At 32.8% G+C, this 26,747-nt stretch overlaps 1 protein-coding gene across 3 annotated transcripts in view; it reads right to left on the bottom strand.

Moving 5' to 3' along the window:
* The window catches only part of LOC125054549 (protein outspread-like), a 229,401-nt gene that overhangs the window by 115,687 nt on the left and 86,967 nt on the right, over positions 1 to 26,747 (bottom strand). For all 3 annotated transcript variants that reach the window (XM_047656514.1, XM_047656515.1, XM_047656516.1), the window contains exon 2: positions 20,541 to 20,621. In XM_047656514.1, the coding sequence (XP_047512470.1) occupies positions 20,541 to 20,621 (81 nt within the window). The remainder of the gene's footprint in view (positions 1 to 20,540; positions 20,622 to 26,747) is intronic.

The raw sequence follows: 26,747 nt of genomic DNA on the forward strand, positions 1-26,747 counted from the left end.
TAAGCACAAACATTTTTTTTTGATTGGACAATTCACGCCAATTGTGCTAGTCCCATGCTAAGCTGGTGAAGCTTGTGTTATGGGTACTAGGCAACGGATATACAAACATTTTATAGATAGATAGACATATAAATACATATCTAAACACCCAAGACCTAAGCACAACACCAAATGCTCATCACAACGATGTTTGTCTCAGCCGGGGATCGAACCCGGGACCCATGGATTCGCAGTCAGGGGTACTAACCACTAGACCAATGAGCCGTCTAAATTAATAAAACATAAACATTAATATATACTGTTCAAAACTATATATTACCTCCTTACAACAACAGCGAAAAAATGCACTGAACGTTTTCAAAGGCATTATTACGCAAGGATAGAACAAGTTTACAGGTATGAAAGTAATTTTGAGGCCTAGCATTACAAATTATAGGTCTGCGGGTCTGTCAGACCGCAGTCTTCCGCATTCTGAACAAAAACAATTTGTTTTGTGAATCTTTATTGTAATGCAAATCCTGTAAAAAGCTTGTAAATTATAACCCATAAGATTAATATTGTTTTATCGTATTAGCTTTTGTTAGTTGGCGTATTCGAGTCGTAGCTAAATAATTTTTTTGAGTTGAAAATTACTTATACTAGAAACTTCGTAAATTGTGTTTTTGTATAATTATATTATTCACATCTAAACTTTAACTGTACACTTAGTCTAAAATACAAAAAGAAACTCTTGATTTCTTTACTTAGTATAAATAAAACTGGGCAAAAAAATTTCGAATGGGATTTTAAGTTTCGTAAATTGATAGTTAATAACTGGGACTCACTTCCTTCCTTGCTCAAAACAGTAATTGCACGTCCATTTGTAATAATCTTAAATAAATTATACGTATGCTTTATATTTCAACAGCAACATTTACTGAATTAAAAGATATTAAAGATTTAGTCAGAACATTCCTGAATAACTAGATTTGGTCAGATTATAGTATCTCTAACACTTCTATAAACACCAGTAGTTTAATAATTTTGAGTTGTACGTGATTCGTCGTGTAAAAAGTTAATTTACACCTAACAGGTCCCAATAGATAAGCAATTTATTACACTCGACCCGAATATTTGTATTTCACCGTTAATCCGCTATTACGTGAGTGTACGTTGATGTTGTGAGTAATAAAAAGATTGGCTACAAATAGAAACGTAAGTTTTCTTAATTATTTAAGTACATATTACGACTTTGGGTATTAAAATATATAGTGATATAATAGTGATTTAGATTAAAAGTGCGTGCTGTCTTGTATATTTTTAAGTAAAAAATTCTAACAAAATATTGGCAAGATGACATTCAGGTCAAAAGCAGGATAACCAAAGGAAAAAAGGTGGTCGCGAACCGGAGTGGACCGGCATCACGCCCGCTAAGGAACTAATTAGATTTTTTATGCTACAGGAGCAAACGGGCAGAAGGCTCATCTGATGTTATGTGATACCGCCCATGGACACTCACATTGCAAGTATGCACGAAGGTGCGTTGCCGTCCTTTTAAGAACTGGTACTCTCTTTTCGTATTGGATCATAAGTTGAATTGGTTCGAAAATACTTCAGTGTGAAGCTGGTGCGCGACAAAAACAGCCCTAAGAAACGCTAGTAGTGGAACAACGAAATTCGAGGTGATGCGAATGGTATATTGTAATTAGTGTTGCCCAAAATCGGTCTTGGTCTTGCAGTCTTGGTCTTGTTCTTGCACTTTTGCAAGACCAAGACCAATACCAAGACCGCCTTATTGTAGCAAGACCAATACCAAGACTGAAGCCTGCAAGACTTGAGCAAGACAATACTTAAACCTGCAAGACTCTTGCGTCTTGCAGTTAAGTCAAACTGAGATTTGGGCATTATTAAGTAGGTATTTGTATTAAATCCCGATTTTGAGAAACGTTCCCCAGTATCAAAACCGTAGGTATCGTCATAACACTAAACTAAGGGCTGCAGTTGTATCTGCAGTTGGCAACGTGCCGCTCGTCTGAAAGAACCCTGAAAGGTATTGTATTGATTAGGTAGGTAAGTACTTATTATATTTCAACTATTTATTAAGTAGGTAGCGTGTTAATACTCACAAATCTGTTCCCATCATCCCATGTGATGTAAATGTACCTAGAATAACTTTCTAGCAAAGTTCATACCTTGTTGATCTACCACAGATCTGCCAGCGTTGCCAGATTTTTTATTGTCAAGGCGGGATTTTGGAACTTTTTCAGTTAAAAAAGTGGGAATCTCTCGTCAATAGCGGGACATAGTAACTAAAGGTGATATTTTAAATCAGAGTTACCCTATCGTTAAACACTTGTCTTCTTAATAAAAAAAAAAAAATAAACAAAACAAAACTAAACCAAAAAAAGTATTCATATCATTAGACAAATGGCGTTTCAAATAATTGTCAGAAATCTGAGGAATGAGTATATGATATACCTGGTATCTTTTTTTGGTAGCTGTTAAAAGAGCTGGTGCAATTTCTGAGCATGGCAGTGGTGTCTTGAGTAACCCCAAAAAGCGGGAAAAATGTCCCGCGCGGGGCATTTCATGTTCATTAAAAAATCGGGACGTATGGCAACGCTGGTATCTACCTATAATAATATATTATGCTTGTTTATGTCTAATGTGCAGATTTTACGTTAGTACTCGTAGGTTGGTATGTGCTTAAAATTATATCCAACAAAATTATATAAACATTATGTAGGTAGCTACTTATGTTTCAAAGTTTATATTATTCTTCTATTCAGAAAAATTTAAAACTAACAAGCTAGCGAGTCGAGTAGGTCTAGTAACAGTTTCTACGGCAGCCAATGTTATGGTACAGACGCCAGCACATTGAGCTCCTACAATCTGTCAAATTTCTTTAACAGATTTTCAACTTTATCGCTAGAGTATTAAGGTTCAAGGTTAATTGGGAAAATGTGACGTTCTGCGAATAAACTGTTGGTCGGTCGGTGTATTATATACCTAATTATTTGATAATTTACCGACAAAGACGCCGCGGTTTGCAACAAGTGTATCACAGCATTTGACACTGTTTGAGCGCCGCATTTGCCGACAAAGAGTACGGACAGAGGCACACAAAATTGTTACCTATTTTGGTAGGGTTGGTATAGGGGGATAAAATTAAATGTCTCAGCAGTAGGTAGGTATAAATTGAATGCTCTGAGTTTCTTGTACAAATACATTCTCACACTGGCTGTCCGGCGAGATCATAATTAATAACTAAGTAGGTATTGCATCTATTGAATTTCGAATATTTTAATTTCGAAATACCTAATCATTGTTAATATCGGTAAATGATAGATAGTGAGTGATATACCTAGGTACTAAAATGTGAGCAGCAAGATTGAAAATTGTATATGCCATGTCAGTGCTTTCCATAAGTTTATTTTAAAAAAAGCTCTTAAGTAAGATTTAGAGTTCACTATTACACACAACAAATTATGAAAAATATATTTAGACTGAGTACTTAGGGAATTAGTAGAAAAAATATTCTATCGTAGATACCTAGTTAAAACGTTGTGTTTACTTAATTTTATTTTTCTGTGCTAATGCCAGCATTGACAACCCTACCAAAATAGGTAAAAATTTAGTCCGCCTTAGTCCTAGACTTTGTGTTGCCGCCGTCGCGTCGCTTTCATGTCAAAGGTCGCCGCCACTGCCCATGTTCCAAAGAATAAAATAGGTTTCCGGGTGCTCAGAACGGACGCCAATAGATTATGTTGTCCTCGCAAGGAAGATTGTAGTCGTAAGCATATTATAAAAAAATTTGTAATAACAATATACCTAGTTTATATTATTATTATACCTTTTTAAAGGACATTGCACTGCAAATTTGGAAGTGGGTTAATTTAAACAAACTTGAAACGTGGAAAAACTCCAAATATGAGTGACGTCGTGGGTTTTGTTTTAAAATCACACACTTCCAAAAATCGAGATTTAAAGTGTCGGTTTATCAACTTCTATCGTACCTACATGACGTGAGGCATGACCTAACGGAACATGCCTAGTTCCAATAAAAAAGGAACGTGATAAACAATATTATTTGCATTTATTATCTGCACTATATTTTTGCGTAGGCACAAAACCTATCTGATTCTGATTCTGATACTTCTGTTTTTTAATCTTTCAAAGATTTATTCTATCTATCAAAGAACGCCGCATTTTTCTTTGTCGGTCTTCGGCTTGTGCTTATAAATATGAGTTTTTAAATAATTTTCAGTCATTTCCAATTGAGTTCCGCTTCGAGTCTATCTTATTTATTGTTCTCGCCGATTTACCTAGCTAGATACTCTAAATCCTTATTACTTTCGGAGTGAATGTTTACAATTTGACATGAGTGACGAAGATTCAAATAGCTCTAGTCGGAGTAGTGAGAGTTGCAGAATTAGATCTAAAAGACTTAAAAGCAAATATGACGAGTTTTTCGAAATAACTCATGCGTCCCAAATTGGTATGTGTAAATTGTGCCAACATAAGAAAGTCGAAATAAAAATGAAAAACAGAAACACTTCAGGCTTAAGAAAGCATCTAGTATCTTTTCACGGGAAGGAATCGCAAATATTTGTTCCTGTAAGAAAACCAACATTAAGTCAAAGTCAAAGTGGAGATATCACAAGGTTTTTAACAACCACTGCAATAAGTAGACAGGTAAGAAAAAAATATGTTACGTAAATACTAGGTACCCAATTAATAATTACAGTAATTTCCAGAGTAAAGTACCTAGCTGTTTCTCGTAGGTACTTTATTTTTGTAAATTTATGAAAAAAAAAACAATGCAAATTAGGGTGTTTCATAAATACCTACTTTACTTTTTATAGTTTAAATTTTTTTTTTATAAATTATTTAGTAGTACGTAGTCCTCAGCGTGGCAATTATGGGCAACTACACCCCGAATGGGAAGCCTTTGTCCAGCAGTGGACGTTCTAGTAGTTCGTAGTTATTAAATTTTTTTACGATTTTAATCTCTATTTCTACAAACGGGTGTTTGTATAGGTATCCTTGTATTACGTGTTACAGAAAGGGTAGGTAGGTATCTGGTTTAGAATCTGCATTCATTTGAACCGTGAGCTAAATAAAGTACTCTACTTAAGCAGGTACATAGTTACTTAATTACTGAGGCAGCCGCGGCACTACTTAAGTTTATTTTACTACAAACAAAAAACAATTTCCCAAGCTACAAAACCTACTTCGATTTTGTACTAACTAATATGTGTTCAATTATTTGTTATTTTGTGGCATAAAACTATCAATATAATAATAAAAATACCAGAAAAACAAATGTTATACGGAGTTGTTTCTTGGATGAATATATGTCCCCGTAGAGCGAAAATTCATTAAGTCCAAAAAACCTGTTTTGAGATAATGAGGGTTAAAGTTTTGAAAAATATAAATTGCCATAACTTTAGCATGTCATGCCATATTTTAATGTTTTTAGTTTCATTTTGAAGGAAATCAAATTAAGTTAAAATGTTAGCTACCCAAAGTGATGATTAAGTTATTACTGAGAAAACCTAAAAAAAAAACCAATTAGTTATTTGTTCTCTGTAGAATATCCGATGTAGTTATGAATTAGTTAATATTTGCCCCTAGTTAGTGATTTTTCACTCAGATCGAGTTTATTTTTATGTTATATGTACTTGATTTGGGTAATTTACGACTAACTGGTAGATATACAAAATATACATAATGAAAAAAAACTTAAGAGTTAAAAGACATTTTGTTTTATAATAGTATAAAATCTAACTACTTTTATATAAAAAAAATCTTCTACACTTCCTATGAATTAAAAATGTTAATATAAAAGTAACTTAGGTAATCTTTTATTTTATAAGCTATGTAAGTTTTTGATAAATAAAAAAATAGTTAACATGATTTCGTAATTTCTCTTATTTTCTATTAGGACCAAAGAATAGATTTATTTAATTTTCACTTTTTGTAAATCGGAAACTAGGATACCTACAAAATTGACGGTTAGACAGTTAAATAGGGGAAAAAACTATAGTTTTATTGGCATTGTTAACTCGATTTGGGCATTTTTCAACCTAATGTGTTTTCGCTCTACGGGGACGATTATTAATTGATTGACACTATTTGACACCGATCAGCTGACGTAGGTACCTATGTAATGAATGATTTGTGTACGTATAGACTTACAAACATTAATAATTATGTAGGTAATTATAGGTATTGAAAAATGTTGCCTTATTGGTTTCTTATCACTTATCACCATAGGAATCCGTGCCTTTGATATGTATGTACATTAAGTATATCCTTTCCGTAACACGATTATAATACAGATTATAGGTATACCTAGGATACCTAGATATAGGTACAGACCTATACCTAGGTAATTTATTCAAATGCGAAGCTAGTTTAGGTATAGTTTAGGTTTTCTAGTACCTATATTATATTTTTATAGATATCATGCTATGTTCATAGTTTTAAATTTTAATAGGTACCTATTATTACTATTATTAACACATATTTTAATATTTTATTTCAGTCAGTATCTGAAAACCGAAGTGACAACTTCATGACAGCTACAGTTGATTGGATTGTAAAAAAATATCTTCCTTTCTCATTTTTCGATGATGAAGATACACAGGAATATTTTCGATCGATATGCCCGAATACGATATTTCCTAAAAGGTCGACACTAAGAAGGAAAGTTAAAGAGCGATTTGAAGAACTACAATCGAATGTTAAAAATCGACTACAACAATATTCATGTAAAATGTCATTTACCATTGATGGATGGACGTCCATTGCTGGTAGGAGTTACTACGGGGTCACAATTCATTTTATAGACAATGACTGGAAGTATCGATCTGTAGTCCTTGATTTTATACCATCGCGCGGTCGACATACTGGGTTAGATATTGCAACGATTTTCCACGAATGTTTATTGGAATATGGCATAATTAATAAAATACAGGGTATCACGGTGGACAACGCAACTGCAAATACCAAATTTATGTGTGAACTTGGCAAACAACTGCTGCATTTTGATTCAGACAATCAACATTTCCGGTGCTTTGCTCACATTTTGAACCTTGGTGTACAAGATTTACTAAAGACCTTAGCTTTACACATTGAAACTGACAATAAAGAACAAGAACAGCAGTATGAAGACTATGAAGACGAAACTGAGGAAGATGAAGAATATGTGCCAAATATTGCTGACTCACGTACAGGTATTACAAAATTACGCAGTATTTCCAGTAAAATAAAAAGAAGCGAGATATTGAAGAGGAAGTTCCAGTCTGCTTGTGAAGCAGTTGGCGTGCCATCAAATCTCAATCCTATACTCGACTGTCCAACAAGATGGAATTCCACACATGATATGATTGGATTTGGTTTAAAAGTGAGACCTGGCATTAACATATTATGCGTTTCAGTAACCGAATTGAATGATTTTCAAATCACAGAAACGGAATGGCAAATACTCGAAAAAATACATAAGTTTTTAATAAACTTTAAACTTTTATCAACGAAACTTGGTGGAGAAAAATATGTTACATTACCGCTAGTCATTGTATCATTCAATCTATTGCTTGATAAAATTGAATCAATGGTAAAACAATTAGATGAGAAACCAAATCGAACTGAAGTGGATGAAAGGCTCATTTTAGGTTTCCAAGCAGCCCGAGATAAAATGCTTAAACATTATAAGAAGAGCAACTGGATTTACTGTACCACTTTAATTTTAGACCCAAGGCACAAAGCTCAGACTTTTGATATTACATTATGGGGGCAGCAAATTAAAACAGAAAGCCTGCACAAATTTAATGAACTTTATAAAGAATATAAAAGTCTACACGTACAGCAACACTCGGTGTCTAAATCTCCAGAATTAACAAGAAATGAAAACAAAGTATGTGAGGATGAGGAATATGAAGATGTAATAGACTTTGAGAAACTGTATGCATGTCCCTCTACGTCGTCATCTGGATCTTGTCTTCAAGGCTTAGTTTCTGACGAGTTGGAGGAGTATCTAAGTAAACCGAGAGCCGCCAGCTCGGAAGACATTTTAGAGTGGTGGAGGACGCATGAGACGGAATATCCTGTCCCTGTATCCCTATTTCGATACCTGCAACTTCAGTACCTGCTGAGAGATTATTTTCTAAAGCATCGCTAGTAATTAGAAAACATAGAAATAGATTAAGTGATGAATCAGCGAGGTGGTTACTTTGTATTAATTCTTGGTCAAAAGAATTAATATAAAGTAACCAATTTTTTTTAATTCGAAAACAACCATATTCATATTTAGTTTTAGCCACACAACAAAAACCTCTCGGGGTTTATATCTGCATGTTGGCGAGCCGTTCATATCATTTCTTTACCAATTTATAGGTAGATACAATAATACATAGGTATTTACATAGGTACATTAGGAGAATTTTTGTGTAAGGAAACGCTTTGACTTGTACTTATAACTTTTTGAACTCGTTTTGTATAACGTTTGCAAGTCTACTGGAAGTTAATTATGTCGATGCTATTCTGTACTGTACTGCAATTTTTTTATTTAAATAAATGTTAAATTGCATAGATTGTCTTTATTCTACAACTCTTCCATCCCATTCCATTAAACAAATTAATTATTATTAGTTAGTAAATCATCGCTGAAGACAATAGTCTTTACTAAATAATTAAATAAATTTACTAAATAAATAAAACTAATTTAAACTAACGTGTTCAATAAATAGCAATAGGCTAATAGGTATTTGTAAGTCTCGCAAGACTTGCAAGACTCTTGCTGCAAGACCAATACCAAGACCAAGACTGAGAGCGCAATACCAAGACCAAGATCAAGACCAGGTGTATTGTCGCAAGACAATACCAAGACTGGGCTAAGTCTCGTCTTGGTCTTGCATTTGGGCAACACTAATTGTAATGGTATATTAATCCTTTGAACACTGAGAAAACCACATGATTTATATTAGTAACAGCAATACTTTTGTCATGAAATGGCAACTGTAGAGTTTTGGAGAGAACACAGAATCATTGCCACACTTTTCCGCGCACATACAAAAAAATAAGTAAATAATGGTATAAAAACTTGTGGCGTTATTAGGGTAGAACGCATTTCTATAATTTCACAGAGCAATGCTAATTGTGGCACACTTTCTACTTCACATCAATCGCATGATGTAATCGGACACGACAGTTAACAGGTAAACAACGATACTTTTTGACAGCAATTTGTCGACACCTGCCTTTAACGACTATAATTTGTAACAGTTATTAGTTCTATATAAGTGTAACAGAGTTGTTTGTTTTGAAATTATACCCACTGCGAAACTGCCTGTAGTAAATATAGTTTTGGCAATTTATGTAACCTAAGATTTCAGCTAACGCAATAATCAATCCACAATCTCAGATCGAACACAATCTGAGATCAGACCGTAACAGTCGATTGATCTCCTATCTGCATTCCAATAACCAAACCCTACGAAGACAATCCTTTTTTGGCGACGGATAAAATGCTCTTTGTCGTTCCATTTTACCGAGTTTTCAGTTATATTTGATAATCAATGTAAACCAAATAAAGAAAATAAAACCGTACAAATAACATTAAGAATATAAATGTGTATGTTTAAAACATAACAAACAGTTTTAATTATTAAAAAAACTGGTGTAAGTTGAAATCTGTTAAAATAATTAAGTGTTGAAATCGAGCTTTCGTCAACTGTCATGTTCATACAAAGGTCTATCCACAGACACTGATTCGGATACATGGATAGCTTGTATCGATGGCTATTACAATCCGTCGATTGGTTTTTGGCACACTTGTTACAACATTTGGATTAAGATTACTATCTCAGATGTTGGATTATGGTTGAGCCCGAACCCCGGCGTAAGAATGCAATCAGGAAGAAGTGTTACGTTAGGAGTACCTCAACCATGAGGTCCTGCCTTGCGATTCTGTAACTCACTTTTCGAACTCTCACAGCGGTTTTCGCAACGGCGGTCGCGCTTAAAACAGTAATTTATAAGTACATATAATAAATATTCTAGAGATGGAAAAAGGCACAAAATCAGTTTAGAAGCGCAGTGAGCAAATGTGAGGCCCAGAGCTAAAAAGAGCTAAAATTGTTTTTTTATGGGACGAAGTATGATTTTAAATGTAACTACTTTTATATGAATGATGAAAGATATTTACTATTCATACAACAAGTCTAATTCCTATAGTCTATATTGTGTGAAGCTCTCCTGCGGGTAAAAATGTCCTGTTCGCTGACGAGTTTTTAATGACTCTAATGCATAAATAATGTATGCTCTGCGTCTCTGGTCATGTAAACAGTGATGTAATATCCTTATTATATGTGTATGTTTCTTTCAAATGTTAGACACTTTCTGATTTGTATAAATATTATTAGCCCTTTAAGCTAACAAATTATAAATAATATTTTTGGACCGTTCAATTATATTAAGAATGTGTTACTAAGCAATGATAGTATCTATTAACACAGGATAGTTTCTTTATAAATTCTATAATCAATGAGATTCTAAAAAATGCAAAAAAAAATAAATATATAGTATGTATAACAAATAATTTTTTTACAAATTGGGAAAACGCAAACATTAGAGTACATATTTCCTTACAAAGCACTGTCTCGTTAGTCAAATATTGCTTGGAAAAATGAGAAAAATCTCTAACAGGAAGTCATAGTTACACGCCGAAAGAATCCGCGATCACTATCTTCAATCTTAACTGTCATTAATACGGTGAATTATCGAACCCGCCCTTCCACATTAGGTATTAAATTGCTCAGGGGAAAGCGAGCTATCATCCAATCAGTTTAGCTAAAAGATCTACATCGCACAGGTAATTGTACGAGCTATCGATTTCTAAGCTTAATAACTTGTGACTAATGTTTGTAAAAAGTAGGATATACATTTGAGATACGTAGACGGAAGGCAGATGTGAAATCCATGACATCCGCAAAATATACGATTTATTCCTTTTATCATATACTTACATTAGTTTTTTAAAGGTAGTGATTAGGTGCTAACCACTAAGGTATACCGATCAGATCTTACTATTGTATTGTAATTTTTTTTTACAATAAATTTTGAGCCGTGTTGGCCCCAGAAGCTTTAACGTGCGACTCTTATCTCTGAGGTTCGATCCCCGGCGGTGCACAAATAGACTTTCTTTCTATGTTCGGGTATAACATTTGGTTGTATGGTGAAGGAAAATAACGTGAGGAAACCAGCATGCAGAAATCTGAGGCACAAATTAAATAGACAGCCCCACAGATTTTTTTTATTTTTTTCAATAAAGTTCACTAAACAGATTGCGACTTTACATGAATTTCAATATAGCCTATACAATAATTATGGCTAATAAGTCATATTATGTTGACTCAATTTTCTACTAGTAAATAGCTTAAACTAAGGTAATGTTCATTAACATTCTTAGTGTCCTATAATGTTTTTACAGAATGTTCGTGTGACAAACCGTACTTGCACTAATATTCACTATACTTAGTAATTCAAAAGGTTTTGTTCTTTATGCGTTTTGTTCCTGCTGCATCAAGAAGTTTGTATTGTAATAATTGTATTGTAATAAGCAACAAAAACTAGTAAAGTTAATCGTGATACCTATTTAGCCCGGTCATTTTAGACAATTGAAATAAAGAAAATTCCGACAAAGCCAAATCTTCGTAGAGACCTTAGGTTTACCACAAGGAATAAAGTGTCAAAAGTCCCCATCAGTCCCATGTGAGCTTAGGGACTTATTCGGGGCCCAAGGTCAAAATTTTAGGTTTTTTGGATTTTTCTCGAAAACGGTAAGTTTTATCGAAAAGTACATTAGAGCAAAGTTGTAGATCTTAAAATTCTCTATAAAAATGGTCCCTATGATTTTTTCTCTAAGACCTACTATTTCTCAGATATTGCGCTTGTAAGAATCACGTTCTACATAATATGCACACATTTCCTCAGCACCTGTGAAGTAGTGTACTCGGCGCGTTTTTTTTTTTAACGTGGTATCCCCGGTAGGCCTATTCCACGAACCTTTCTGACGTTATTTTCAGGAACAATAATTATTTACTGAGTTTAACTGTCGTTCTAACTTTTTTTTATTACTTTAATCTGACTCATACTCTTCATATTCAACTTCAACAATCATGTTTTCTTCAATTTCTTCTTGTTCTTCTTCTTCTCCTTCCTGTTGATAAGCGCTTAGAAATTGTTCAAATGAAGATGAATCAATTGTCTCTTCATCAAAATCACATGAATCTTCCTCTCTTGTATTTAATTGAACATTTGAGCAAGAGACACCTTGGCAATTGGTACACGCTGGAGAACACTGCAACCCTACTTTTTTACAGCCACATTTGGCACTACAACTTTTCTTGCAATTGCAAAAAATAGTGTTAAGAAGTTTTTCTGGAGCAGGGGGCAGTAAAGTTCGAATCGGTTCCAAAGTATTATTTATCACTTTCCAACCCCAGTCTTCAGGGTTCAGTTCATTGCCTTGCCATGTCTGAACTTGATAGTATACTCGAAACAAATGTTGACTAGCAGATGCCGATGTTGGAGGAAGACAAGATAGCTGTACTTACTTTTTGTTTCGTGTATTTTTTACAAATGTTAAATATCTGTACGTATCTGTGCAATCAATTTTTTTTGGAGCTCCATAAACCGCAAGAAGAAACCGAATTCCTTTAGTAATTAGTATTTGAGGTTAAGAATTAATTTCTGTAAATAATTTTGCGCAGTCAATCAAATCATTTTTTTCAAATAATTTTAATACTGAATTTTTGCCCCTTCTTAACATTGCTGACGTAGTATCGCATCCGGTCATCGCATGTAAAATAAAGTTTTGGCATTTTGGATAAGCTGATAAACTTTTAGAAGAATATATTTCTGTCCGTTGCTGAGCCTTCCCAGGTTATACTAATAATGTATACATAAAAGAGACACGAGTAGGCATTTTTGCTTGCTTGAGTACCTAAATATGTATATACGTGGCATATATGTGCATACTATGTAGAACATGATTCTTACAGGTGCAATATCTGGGAAATAGTGAGTCTTAGAGAAAAAATCATAGGGACCATTTTTATAGAGAATTTTAAGATCTACAACTTTGCTCTGAGGTACTTTTCGATAAAACTTACCGTTTTCGAGAAAAATCCAAAAAACCTAAAATTTTGACCTTTGACCCCGAATAAGTCCCTAAGCTCACATGGGACTGATGGGGACTTTTGACACTTTATTCCTTGTGGTAAACCTAAGGTCTCTACGAAAATTTGGCTTTGTCGGAATTTTCTTTATTTGATCACTATTTTTATGTCTAAAATGACCGGGCTAATTTCACCTTATGACCTTTTAACCTTTCTGTTGGTTTTAATATAACCAAATAATAAATTGCCGCGATCTGGCAATATTGACTGAGTACCCTGATTATTTGCAAACAAACCGCAGTTACACAACACGTTGCTTCATATCGTAAAATACATAAAGCTAACACAAGTTTTCATTCAAGATTTTCTAGTACAGTTGTTAGTGTTCGTGGAAAATCGAGGTATATTCATAAACGTAGTATAGGCTGATATGTTTTGTCCTTCTCACTCTGGTCTTTTGTGTTGAATTTGGTTGAATATGTACTGAGTTTATTTTAGACATGCCAAATCTTAAATAACATTATCTTAAGTAGCACGGTTTATTTGTTTATTTGTATCTAGTGCCTGACAATTATTTAAAAGCATATGTTGAAAAAATAATAAGTAATGAAGTACATACATTATATTTATATACGTTTATTTTTTTGTAATTTTAAATATATTATTCTTATATAGAACTTAGCATTGTGTATCGCCACCCATGGACACTCTCAATGCTAGAGGGCTCGCGAGTGCGTTGCCGGCCTTTTGCCTTTTTAGCTTTTCCTCTTTATTGTAATTGTATAAGACTATATTTTTATCTGTAATTTTATTTCTTCTCTTAGTTTTTATTTTTCCTTACTAGGGTTGCCTGGAAGAGATCTCTATATAGCTGCCCGTTGTCTCCTTAATTTAAGAGATCTGAGTACTTAAGAGTAGAGATATATACGTATATGTACCAAATATGTAAGGCAACAAAGTGTTAATAAATAAATACTTGTACATACAAGGACATCCTTGAATAGGGCTAAAAAAAGCCACTACCAAAGCGACCACGTATTTAAAGTAGTAAAAATAGTAAAAGATATAATAATTAACGTTTATAAGCAACCTTTGTTTTTGTTATTTAGCAATGGACCACTCCTCAAAACAATTTTAATATCATAACCCGGCGTGACTCGCCGAGACAGGTATGGGAATCGATATTTTAGCATCGATTACTTTGTAAACAAACGGTTTATTGACGAGATTGTAAGAATTTATGATTACGATCAATTGTTTATTTAATATACCTATGTATGACTTATTCATGAACATTTGCCTGTATTTTAAAATTAATTAATTAACCCTCAAGTTACTATAAAATGTTTTCGCACTCTCGTTCCACATTATTCTTCTATTTCAGGTGCCACTTTATTTCTAAAGGTTGGCTGCAACAACTTCAATGGGTATCGTATGCTAGTCTAAACAGTTCCTCGGCGGATGTGATGCCGGTCTTTTATTTATTTAGTACCAGTAGTTTTAGCACTTTAAAAATAGCATGTACCAATAGTTCAAATGTAATATGGGAAATTAATCTTTTTATTCAATTCTAAAAGAAACAAGTACATTGTAAAGCAATAATCATTCTGGATTCGAAGCGACAGGTAATCAGTACTCAATTTCCTCATATCTATATTATTTTTTAAAATTAATCAATGCGATAATCTTAAGAATGACGTTTTAATTAAATCCCTTGCATTTATCTTTTATCGTAATGCGTGAGATTAGTTATCATTATCTACAAAAGACTCTGAAGTTATGTATGTTCTAGCAAACATTTTTAATTGTTTTAAAGCGAAATAAAAAAAGTCATATGATTACAAGAAAATATGACTTTGATTACTTATTAGTCAGTAGGTTTAATATACCGGAAATAAAAAGTGTTACAAAGGGAAATGTCCGGCACTATTTATATTTTTACATTAAGAATTTTCAGGGTCTTTGTTATGTATGTACTCTTTTTTGGAGTTTGTAATAATAATAGTTTAATGCCAAAAAACAGGTAACAAACACGTATCCCATTCTCCTGATGTAATAAGAAGTGTGCTTCAGTATTGACCAAGTTACATGTATTGTTTAGCAATATCGAGAGTTAATTACAATTTAAATAAAATAAATTAAACAACGAAACAAGTTAAATTCATTTATGATAAGTTAATTAAAATTACACTATTTTATTTAATTATTCCATATAATTAAATGTTGTAAGCTAGTCTGTGATAACACTTTTGTGCTTAAATTGCTTAGCGAAAATTCTGATGCGCTGTTAAAAAATGTATATACATGTATATTTCATATGGTAGTTATAAGTATATTTCTGATCATTATCATTGTGTTTTCATGCTTTACTTATATTTTTTTCATCTATGAAGCTTTTTAACTTTATATATGTATTTATTTTTACATATCCTATATTTGTGAAGTTCTTATGTTTCCTTCTTGAATAAATAAACAAAACACATAGCGATCTAGGATGTGTCCTTCATGAGAACTACAGAACTATAAATAAATTATATTAGAAACTATCAAGTCCAAACTTCTGAACTGCATTAAGTTAATTTGAATGAAAATTTGTTTATAATGATAAAAGGTAATGAACCTACGTTGGTAAATCACGAATGCCTATTCGATAAATCTAAACTTCCATAGGCTGGGAATAGACTTAGCGATTTTTGATCACAAGTCAAGTCTTTCATTGTTTTTAAATAAAAATTAATTGTGCCAAATAGTAGTTAAAATGGTAAATCACATTTTTGTAATGTGATATTACAATATGACGCTAGATTTTTTTTCGTTTTTCAATGGCTCAGAAATAAATGTAGCTAAATGTTGGGGAAATTATTATTTAAATCGCTCCAGTGGTTTGTGACTTTCATTGATACAACATACATCTTCATCTGTTTAATATGTGTATAGGTAGTACATATTGGTATATTCACTTAGCGAGTGCGTTTTATATTTATTAACATACATAAATAGGATTATTTAAGAAATTATCACATAATTGAAACAATATTTTCTTTATTTTACGTTTGCTTTTGCATTTGCATTTGCTTTTACAGTTGAGAGCAACTTAAAATATTTAATTTGGATCTAATTAATAACGATTTTAAGCAAAGATTTTAAGATTTGCTTATTAGAAATCCTATCTGTTGCGTAGTATAACCCTTAACGTTTAACATTTCAAGCGATATTTATCAGCTAACAAGTTCTTAATTGTAATATTACAAGACAATACCTCGATCAAGCTGATTATGAATACTTAAGGTTAAATTATACAACAGTTAAAATCTTAATGTTACTTCAACTACGGCTATTTATTTTGATTATAATAATTTCTTCTAAAACAGGCACTTCATCAATCGCTTTGCAAAAATATTGAAAAAAAAAAACAATTGATAATTTTAATGTAAATTATTGCTAATATTACTGCGTTTGTTAACTAGTAATAAATTTATTATGTAAATTTTTGTACGAGATAAGTTAAGAAACGTTTATCTTATATTGAAATATAATAAAATATACGTATTTTGGGCCGTAGAATTCAAGTGCACAGGCGCTAATTAAAGATTTAAGTTATCACCTGGTACATAGTACCTACCGGTTGTGTTTTGCTCGCTCAACGAATAAGTATCGCCATACAGCGTGGAAATGCTGCCAGCTTTAGGTTAGTAAAGTAGTAAAGTAGTTAAACGTGGTAGGTTAGTTTGGTCAGTTTGGTTTGGCAGTGCCACAGGGACCAAGCCAAACCAAACTTTATTAGGTAATTTGTTTTTAATAAATAAACAATAAAAACAGGAAACCGTAAAATCAAAAACATCAGAGAGTATTCTGTACGTCCTTAAGCGTTTACAGATAGGTATATGACCTATGAAAATCGTTCCCGTTTCACACTCACCCACAGACCCAATAACCCCTATGAATGGTGGGTGGCGACAACTCTGTCACGATTCACTCCACATTTTATCTCTGGTATGTGACATGGATTCTTGATCTTTTTGCTTATTTATAATACAATATGGAAATGATTACACGATTTACCCCAGTTTCTATGTGTGAAAGAGTTTTAATGTAAGTCACGAACAATTTAATATCTTATCAAAGCAAAGATGTTTTAGTATTGTAACTGCATTTTAACCGTTTTAAAACTAGCTTTGACCGTGTGGCATTTAGGGTCACCTGTTTATCTTAGTTTTAAAAATAAAAATTATTAATTATTTGGTACGGTAAAAAAACGCGATTCGAATTGACCACAAAAAAATAGTGAAGGACACTACAATATTTAAAAAGAGGTGTTAAAATGCAGAATTTCTGGGATCTTAAATTATTGTCAATTGGCCGTCTCGGGCATGGCATACACAGTTCGGCAATATTTTTTGTAAATCCCAGACTTGGAATAAACGAAAAATGACCCGGCAGTGTTGCACGAGGCAAACAATCCGACCCAGCAAACAAACCCAAAAAGGAAAAAACACATCCCGTGTTCCCGAAGACCGAATTGATAAAGTCCTGCAATTGTTGTGATTAATAATTCAAGTTAAATTCGCGCCTGAGGTCTTTTTTGACACTTTTTGGCGCTGTATCGACCCCCGTCGGGCTTTATCGTGATCGAGCAGTTTTGATATAGACCGAGAGATGGATATTGGTTTCAACATCAAAAGTCTCTATATTTCAACTTATCTTAAAAATAGGTATGACGTACTTGTTTATACCGAAAAATATATACATATATTAGAATATTATGTGAGACAAGGACATCATTGTTTTTGTGTTATACCTATTTAAGAAAATACATACAAAAAAATTATACAATAAGATATTTTTGATTTTATTTTTATAAATGTTGATTTTTCGTGGCAATAGATGGCGTCGAGAGACTACATGATGTTGAATGTTGCCAAGATTTCAATAAACTCTAATCTTAATACCATATTATCTGTCAAGTTGAAGTGGGAGACCATGATTGCTGAAAAGCACTCGAAACGTCGAATAATGTAAATAATGTAATATATTCGCTGCTTACGTTTAGTAGTGCTATGGTCCAACCAGAGACAATGTTAAATAATTATCTTTAGAATATTATTCTTTCATTTTATGTAGGCAAAAATGCCCACGTCAGTTCAACACTTTCATACACTTGAACATGTATGATTTGTAAGCTAGTTATTTGCGGTTTCTTAGCAATGCTTTTCAACACTTCTTGTACATGCTTAAACCACTTAATAAAGCTCGTATATCACGGCTATAACTAAATGTTAATTTTTTTTAAGTAATAGGAGGCAAACGGGCAGGAGGCTCACCTGATGTCAAGTGTTACCGCCACCCATAGACATTCACATTGACAGAAGGCTTGCAGGTGCGTTGCCGGCCTTTTAAGAATTGGTACGCTCTTTTCTTCTAGGACCCTAAGTTAAATTGGTTCGGAAATACTTGTGTCGTAATGAAATAAGACAACTTATTGTTATAATCAAAACCAACAATTACGACATTATTCCTAGGAAGTTATGACCAAAAGCGAGTATGAAACATTAATAATATGTTTTTCATTTATTCAAAATAAGATCTAGAACAAATTGTTCAGGTCCCACCAATCGGAAAGGTTGTCGAAGTCTTGAATAAGCTACAAGGGTCAAGTCAATTGACTTTTGATAGCTGATTTTATGAGTTTAAAGAACTTAAAGTGCCAGCGCATGCGCAATATTACCTTATCGAATTTTTATCATTTTAAAAATATTGACAATAGTTTTAATGAAATAAGTAAAATTATTGATGTGTGATTGCAAAAAGGTGAAAATTTTCCGTAATTGTGATAAAATTCAATGTTATCACTATAAATTATGATAAAATGACGTCTTGAACTGAATTCGCAAAAAGAATGCATTATTTCGCTTCTTTATTAATAATTTTTTATCAGATAATATTACGATAAGTGGCTGCGTGACACTTTCATTTTCGTAATTGGATTTTAAATTCGATTAAAATTATGATGTTCCTGTCAATTATATTTATAAACAAGAAATTATTATAGAAGACTCAGAGTAAGATTCAGAGAACACAAAATTACTACCGTAAGGCATAATTTTTTATGTTGTTGACATATGGCAGTCATCATAGTCATCATCTAAGTCTAGACTTAACGCGATCTATGAATTGATTTTCCTAGGGTAACAGGGGCCGATTTACCTTCATACATCCCCCCGAAATAGCTAGTGCAGACTTATTTATAGCCTTATAACCGAAATACAAAATATATACATCATAGTTATTGTTTTTCTCAAACAACGATAACCGATTCCGATTGTGTGCCTTCTTATTGTATTCCAATCTCGTCCAGGTCTTAGTCTTTCCAGCAATTTCCATGATTTCATCGGCACACCTTTTAATTTTCTTACCTCTGTTTCTTTTAATGATGTCCATATACCCAAAATCTATATTCGAGACCTGACATCATTTGGTATATTGTTTAATATTGTTTGGTTAAGATATGTTCTTTTTGGATCTCTACAAAATGTTAGTGCGTTAGTTATTATTATAAGTGTCAGGTCTGCCCTTATCAAATGTTTATAATAAAATAATCTAAGCAAGTATAAATTGAGCACACAACAATTTAATTACCTCGTGTCATTTGTTTAATTATATTGCGAAGCTTCGTTACATGGTTCCGGATCATGTCAGATTTCCTGCTAAAGGTCATTCCAAAAGTTATTCTTTACATTCGCAATTCATTCAATGTTTGTTTTTCATATCTCAAAGTAAAAAGGCGAGTTAGATTTCGAGGAAGGCTAATACAAAATTATCTTTTGTTTCGTTGAATCGGACATATTTATTATCGACGATAGTGTTTTTGTTTTTTAGTTTTATACTTTTTTACTTAAGACAGTACCTAAAATTGTTACCTGAGTTTCGCCTAAACAATAAATCAAATTAAACAATAAACAACATATTTTCATCAGAAATCGTGTTGGATTCTAATGGTGATAGCAATTTTCAAGTTGTTCTAGTGGCTTTAGAGCCTCTAAACACACAAAAAAACAACAATGAAATTATATAAAATTAGTTTAGATCAATAAATAAATTGTATTAAGCTATTGTTATTAGAATTATCTATGTAAATTTACCGATACATAAAAATTTTGGTCAGATTTCGTTATATTCTGACATTTGACGCTCTATATTGTTGTGTATTTCTTATGAATAAATTCCTATTTCCGAATAACAATTGGTCGATATTAATGTATATGAGACAAATTAAATGTCACCTCAAACCGTGATTATGAGATGAAAACAAAACATTTTTATAATTTTTCTTTCATAAGTCTTGTTTTTAATGTAAAAAAATATATAATATATACAAACCTTTGTCCTATAAAGCGGATTGGAGAAGTCCCAGCCCGGCGCGACGAAGAGGTACCCGCATTTTGATATCTTTCGACTTGCCTGAAACAAGACAATTTTATATTAAACAGTGTAAAATAGTAACTAAATTCTTGTCCTCCACAGTTTTCAACACAAAATAGTTGTCTTTCGCGAAGCAGTCGAGTTGGTGACACTGGTACTAAACCCAAATTCGACAATCCTTCGAAGCATATTTTTTATTGGTATCATTCACATTATTAAGTTCCGGTCATTACGCTCATAAAAGGTTGTAAAATACTTCGCAAGCTAATAAAAAATTAACAAAACATCAACAATACGTTGTTTAATAATTAAGTTCATTGTCGATTGCAAAATCGTGTCCAACCTGTTTTATTAATTCTTTGACCTGACACATTAAAGGTCAAAATATTAGTTTTTATCAGGTGTTTTTTTTGGTTATCAATGCAAATTACTGTATATTTACGGTTATGGATTTCTAGTTATGTGCACTAACCAGTAACAATATTATAATTGTTCAAGAATGTTCTTTTTGAGCATTTCTCTTCTGTCTCGTAATTAGCTACTTATATATATTAATTATGATTCATTAACCCTAATATTAGGCTTTACTTTTTATTATTATTTTTTCATTTGTTAATTTAGTTATGCACTTCTTTTACTTTACCCTCAGTAGGTTCTTTTTGATATGCCATATCTACCCACTAACCGTACAGATTGATAAGTACACTTGGCAAAAGAAAAATGATTTGAAGTGTGTGGCAAAACTATACATTACTAAGGTCTATCTATCTTCTATCTATAAAACTCTTGCGTTACAATTTATAACGATGTTTATTTTAAGATGATTTAGTCTAGGATTAGGTAGTTTTTTTATTAAACTCAAAATTTTTGATGATTAGGCACTTAATTTTCACCGGATTTCATACGGATGTTTGTACCTTTATATATTGTTATTGTTATATGTGTTAGTATATAAAACGACTAAATATCGATTAGAACACATAACGGAGTTAAACATTAGCCAAACACAGATAAAGCCAAAAGAGTTATATGTATCTAACATAAAAAAACCTTGGAATTAAGGAGTGACGGAGACTTAACAGTTCTTCTCGTCCGTTCCACGCCCTTGATTTGAGAACTGGCAGTAAATTTAAATGGTTCGAACCATTTTTTTTACTGACGTTCATAAGTGTGCAGTGTAGTGTGTGTATATGTGAGTAAAAGATATATTACCATTTTTTGAATGCATATTTTTGACTTTTGATGTGTCATTTGCGATTAACATTGCTATATCAAACCAGTTATATACAAAGATCGTAGATACAGCGTCCATCACAAACGGTAACTGTACACTTTTTGCGGACGGTACGTCGACACTGGCATGTCATTAAATAATGAGAGAGGGTTCAATGAACTGCCTATAGTTAACTTTGACCCGCAGTTCTTGAACATCAATCATATATTTTAATATGTGACAGACTACAAATAAATATTGTGATATTTTTATTTTAGAAATGAGAATCATTCTTCTGTATTGTAGTACACAATTTAATAATGTTTCGTCTTTGCCACAAAATTAGCTATTCGTGAGTTTATGAAAATGGCTAGAATTCATGCCTATGTCATTAACAAACGATATTTGTCAATTGAAATGACATTTATTTTATGTGATTGCGAAATAAGTCATAGAAAGACTTTATGTGTTAATAAGCGAAGTAGGATTTAGCTGGCTATATCTTTGATACAGTATATTACTTTGCAAATTCGACTACCACGAAACAATATCTTTATTATTTTAATTCACAAATTAAAGCTTTCTGTTTCTAAAATAAATTTCAAAATTGGTTGATTAGACAGAGATAACGGACCGTTCAAGTATTACGTAAGCAGATTTACTGCAATACTACCGTCGTTATATTTAAAAAACTTAAAAAAAATATTATCGTTACTATTTGGATACTGACTATTAACATTTATATACATTGAAATTATTCAAATAAAACAAATTGATCATACATTCCACTCAATGCAACACAAAAAAAACTACCCACCTATATTAAAGTCAAGCAGACAAAGATTCCTCATAAACATTTCAAATTTGGAATTCCTGACTACCGTCTTACCATAGAGCACGAGAGCTTAACGCTAAATCTGGGAGTTATTTCCCTAACAATCGTAAATTCACTGTGGACAGGCGTAAAACCGTCCTGGGATTGGTGCGGTTTGGTTATTTATTTATGCTTGGTCTAAGTTGTTAGAGACGGCTGTTAGATTAAAATTTTTATTACATTTTACATTATATTACATTAACTAAATTTAACTGTTTTAAATAATTAAAGCACTTCAACTATAGTGGTAGGACATAGACAACAGTGTTAATACACATTAAGTATATAAGATAACTTGATTTTACAAAATATAATTTAATAAATGGCTCGACCGATTTACTTGAAATTTCGACATCGGACAACATCAAATTTTCATCCCCCTATATGTTAAGGGTGGTGGTCCACCCCTAAACTTTTATTTTTATTTATTTGACAACATTTTGTGTTTTTATTTTTTTATGGTACAGCATGCAAAAACATTAATTTTCACCCCTCTACGATCAACCCCTATTTTTTATTATCGATACATCGATGTTGTCGATGATAGTTTTTTTTATTGAACTGAAAAAATGTTTTCTAGATATAATATACATGGCAAGACAACGTTTGCCGGGTCAGCTAGTTCCCTATACGTTTTGGACATACGGGGCGCCAACTTAGCAGTGTTGGCATTAATTTTAGCGTACGACTCTCATCCCTGAGGTAGCTTGGAGCACCAGCTCTGCAGCAATGGAAGATCCATTTCAGTCCTTTGTGGGCATTTAACACTCGCTGGAATCGTGAGGAAACCGGCTTTAGACCCAAACACTAGCCTATTACAAACAAATAATTATACAAAAATCTGAGGCTCAGACCTAAAAGTTTGTAGTCACACTAAGCGCTAAGTTTATTTAATAGCCAGGTCTATTCAGCTTCTACGGCCTCTTGTAACTCAAACCACACGTCATAATTGTATCCACCTCGCATTGACATAATTTATTCTTCCTAACTCCATATAAAGCTGTATTAAGATGACGTATCACTTCATCAATTATACCCTTTTGATTTACTGTTTTTATACATTGCTTCGTCTTTTGATGGAAATTAATAGCCGCTGCATTAACGCCTTCGAGATAATGCCTGTCCGGCCCGAAATCTTTTTAATAAATTACATTACAGATAAAAACTTATATACAATGTTCTTATGATAATTCGGGATCCTTATTTGCTGACCGGTTTTTAGATTTTTAATAAGCATTTAAAATGTAAACAAAAAATAACCTTTAATAATGTCAAAGAAGATTCTAAATATATACACGAGTTTTTTTTGTGCAATAACTTAGAATAATTTCAAATGATACTATAAATATATTACGAAGAATTAATTAGGACATAAGAATCCTTACTTAAAAGTTTTGCAACGACACAAGAAAGCAATTAATACTTTTAATTTGCTTCGTTAACCTAAATAATGCAAAGCACATAAAATAAATGTTTTATATTTTTGATTTATTTAGAAATGACAATATGATATGGTAGTTAATCGTACAAATGTTAGTCCCTAAGAACATCCGTGTGTTGTTGGTGAATAGATACAAAACAGTGAAGGATTTTTATATGAACAAAAAAGTTAACTTTTAAACTTAACAAATTTTAGTATATGTAAAAGAATTAACTAACTAATTAAATAACGAAGTACTATATTATGTATCTACTATATATTTGAAGCCTGTCACTTTGGGTTTTGAAATAACTAAACCAGCAGTAGAAATACAAGATAAGAACAAAATAAAGGCATTTGCCAAACATGTAGTATAATAATTGATAGTAATCAACAATTACCGCTGAATATATCGAAGAAATCGATGTTATTAGTCTTTGAGGTATGCCTCAACTCCTCTGCAAAGGATAAACAACGGAAATATTGCCAGTAATAAAACCAGTCGATGTATCTAAAGATCCAAAGAAGTCGGACGTCGGAGATAGAACGATCCGAAATCTTACACTTGATTAAACGCATTACTTAAATCCGTGGAGGTCTGACATTATGAATATTATTAGATCTGTACTTCACTCTTAAAGTCACAATCACTTTCTTCTTTTTTACGTTCCTCATATATAATATTGGTCACAGATCATAGAACTTTTTTCACACACATTCGATACTTTCGTATGAGTCGATTTCGCGAAAGTGTAAACTATGCGATTAAATATCGATTGAAGAGGCCGTGAGAACTGGAAGACTTGCACTTTCAACGGCGCATGCTATAACTAGGGCAACCATATTGTTCATAATTTTCAGGATATTTGACAATGGTAGACTAACGGTTATTTCATTTAAACATTTAAATAACGATTCAGATGGGGAGATGAAACATCAAAATTTAGCGATTAAAAGGAGTGGCGGAAAGTTTCTTGCCAGTTCTTCTTATTCGCTCTACGCCCTTGACTTTCGAACTGGTAGTAAATGTAAATTTTGACGTTCATAAGTGTACCAAACCTATATGAATAAAGATATTATGAGTTTGAGTTTGAATAGCAATTTGTTTTTGATTTTACTGACCTATGTTGCTTTATCTAGATACTTAGGTTAAGATTGAGAGTCTAGCCCTGACATTGAACGCTAAGTTTGAGTCTCAAATTTTAAAAACGGATTTGAGAGAGATCTTAACGCTATAAGTCTCTATCTGCGATCCCATAAATTAAAACTAGAATGTGAGTTGAGCTACAATTTGTGTGTTAATAGTCAAAATCTTAATGAACAGAAGTTAAAAAGTATCGTAGATTTATTTGAATCCTTATCCGAGTTTCATAGAAATTATAAGCAAGTTTAGTGAGCGCGCCTTTAAGTCTGCGCACGAGTCGCTAGATTAATCATTTGGCTAACATGCGAGGATTTGTGAAAGTCGGAGAAATGCTCCTACAATGAGTTACTGACAAGTGACACTTCGGTGCTATTTTACTATTCGATATCATTTTAATATTGACGTTTATTACATGACAAATATACATACATATTTATTTTTAAAAAAACCCCATTAATAAAAAATTATGCTCAATAATGAAAGGAAAAGTGTTCATACAATTATAAGTTTAAAATTTTTGCAGCTAAAGATTCGAGTCACGATCAATATACACTTCAGTTGATAAAAAAGTCAAAGAGAATAATGGGAAAATCAACAAAGTGTCGCTTTCACATTGCGAGAACAACAAAGCGATGTCAAGTTTGAAGAACCATAACAATAGTGTAAATATCGATTGAATCACGACTTTTGTTAATGAATTTTCGCACTATTGACATTGGAATAATAGATCTATTAATTCGATATTACACAGCAATTAAATGCTCTAAATGAAAATGGAAAGTTGCCTACAATCTACAACAGCGATGACGCTTACTAGTGTTGGCCTAGTGGCTTCGGCATGCGACTCTCATCCCTGAGGTGGCATGTTCGATCCCCGGCTCTGCACCAATGGAGTATCTTTTTATGTGGGCATTTAACATTCGCTCGAACGGTGAAGGAAAACAACGTGAGGAAACCGAGATGCCTTACACCCAAAAAGTCGAAGGCGTGTGTCAGGCACAGGCTGATCACCTAATTGCCTATGATTGACAAATGATCATGACACAGATACAGAAATCTGAAGCCAGAACCTAAAAAAGTTATTTGTATCGATCTACATATAAATAAAGAATTATTGTATAATATAGATTTCATTAAGAATTATGTGTAGTACGCGTTCTTGCTTGCATTGAACAATGTTAAATAAAAGTTTCTAGCCGTGTTTTGTTTATTTGTATTTCTATAGATTAATTCTAAGTACTCTCGTTTCCGCAGCGAGCCTTAAGGTCGTGTTGCCAAGTGGTTACCGACGGGCAGAGCTCGTCACGGATTCGCTACCGGCGCGGGCGCAATTATCGCATCTAGACCACTCTCACTGAATCAAAAAGAGCAATGTAAAGAATCAGGTGCGCGCCCATTTCACTTTCCAAATACATGTGCTTGATGAATGTAGGCTCAAAAATTGTTAAATAAGGTTCATTTTTCACTGGACGAAGCATAACGAACAATTATCAAGATCTGCACGGAACCCCTAT

Source organism: Pieris napi, chromosome 12 (genome assembly GCF_905475465.1).
Source record: "Pieris napi chromosome 12, ilPieNapi1.2, whole genome shotgun sequence".
Taxonomy (NCBI): domain Eukaryota; kingdom Metazoa; phylum Arthropoda; class Insecta; order Lepidoptera; family Pieridae; genus Pieris; species Pieris napi.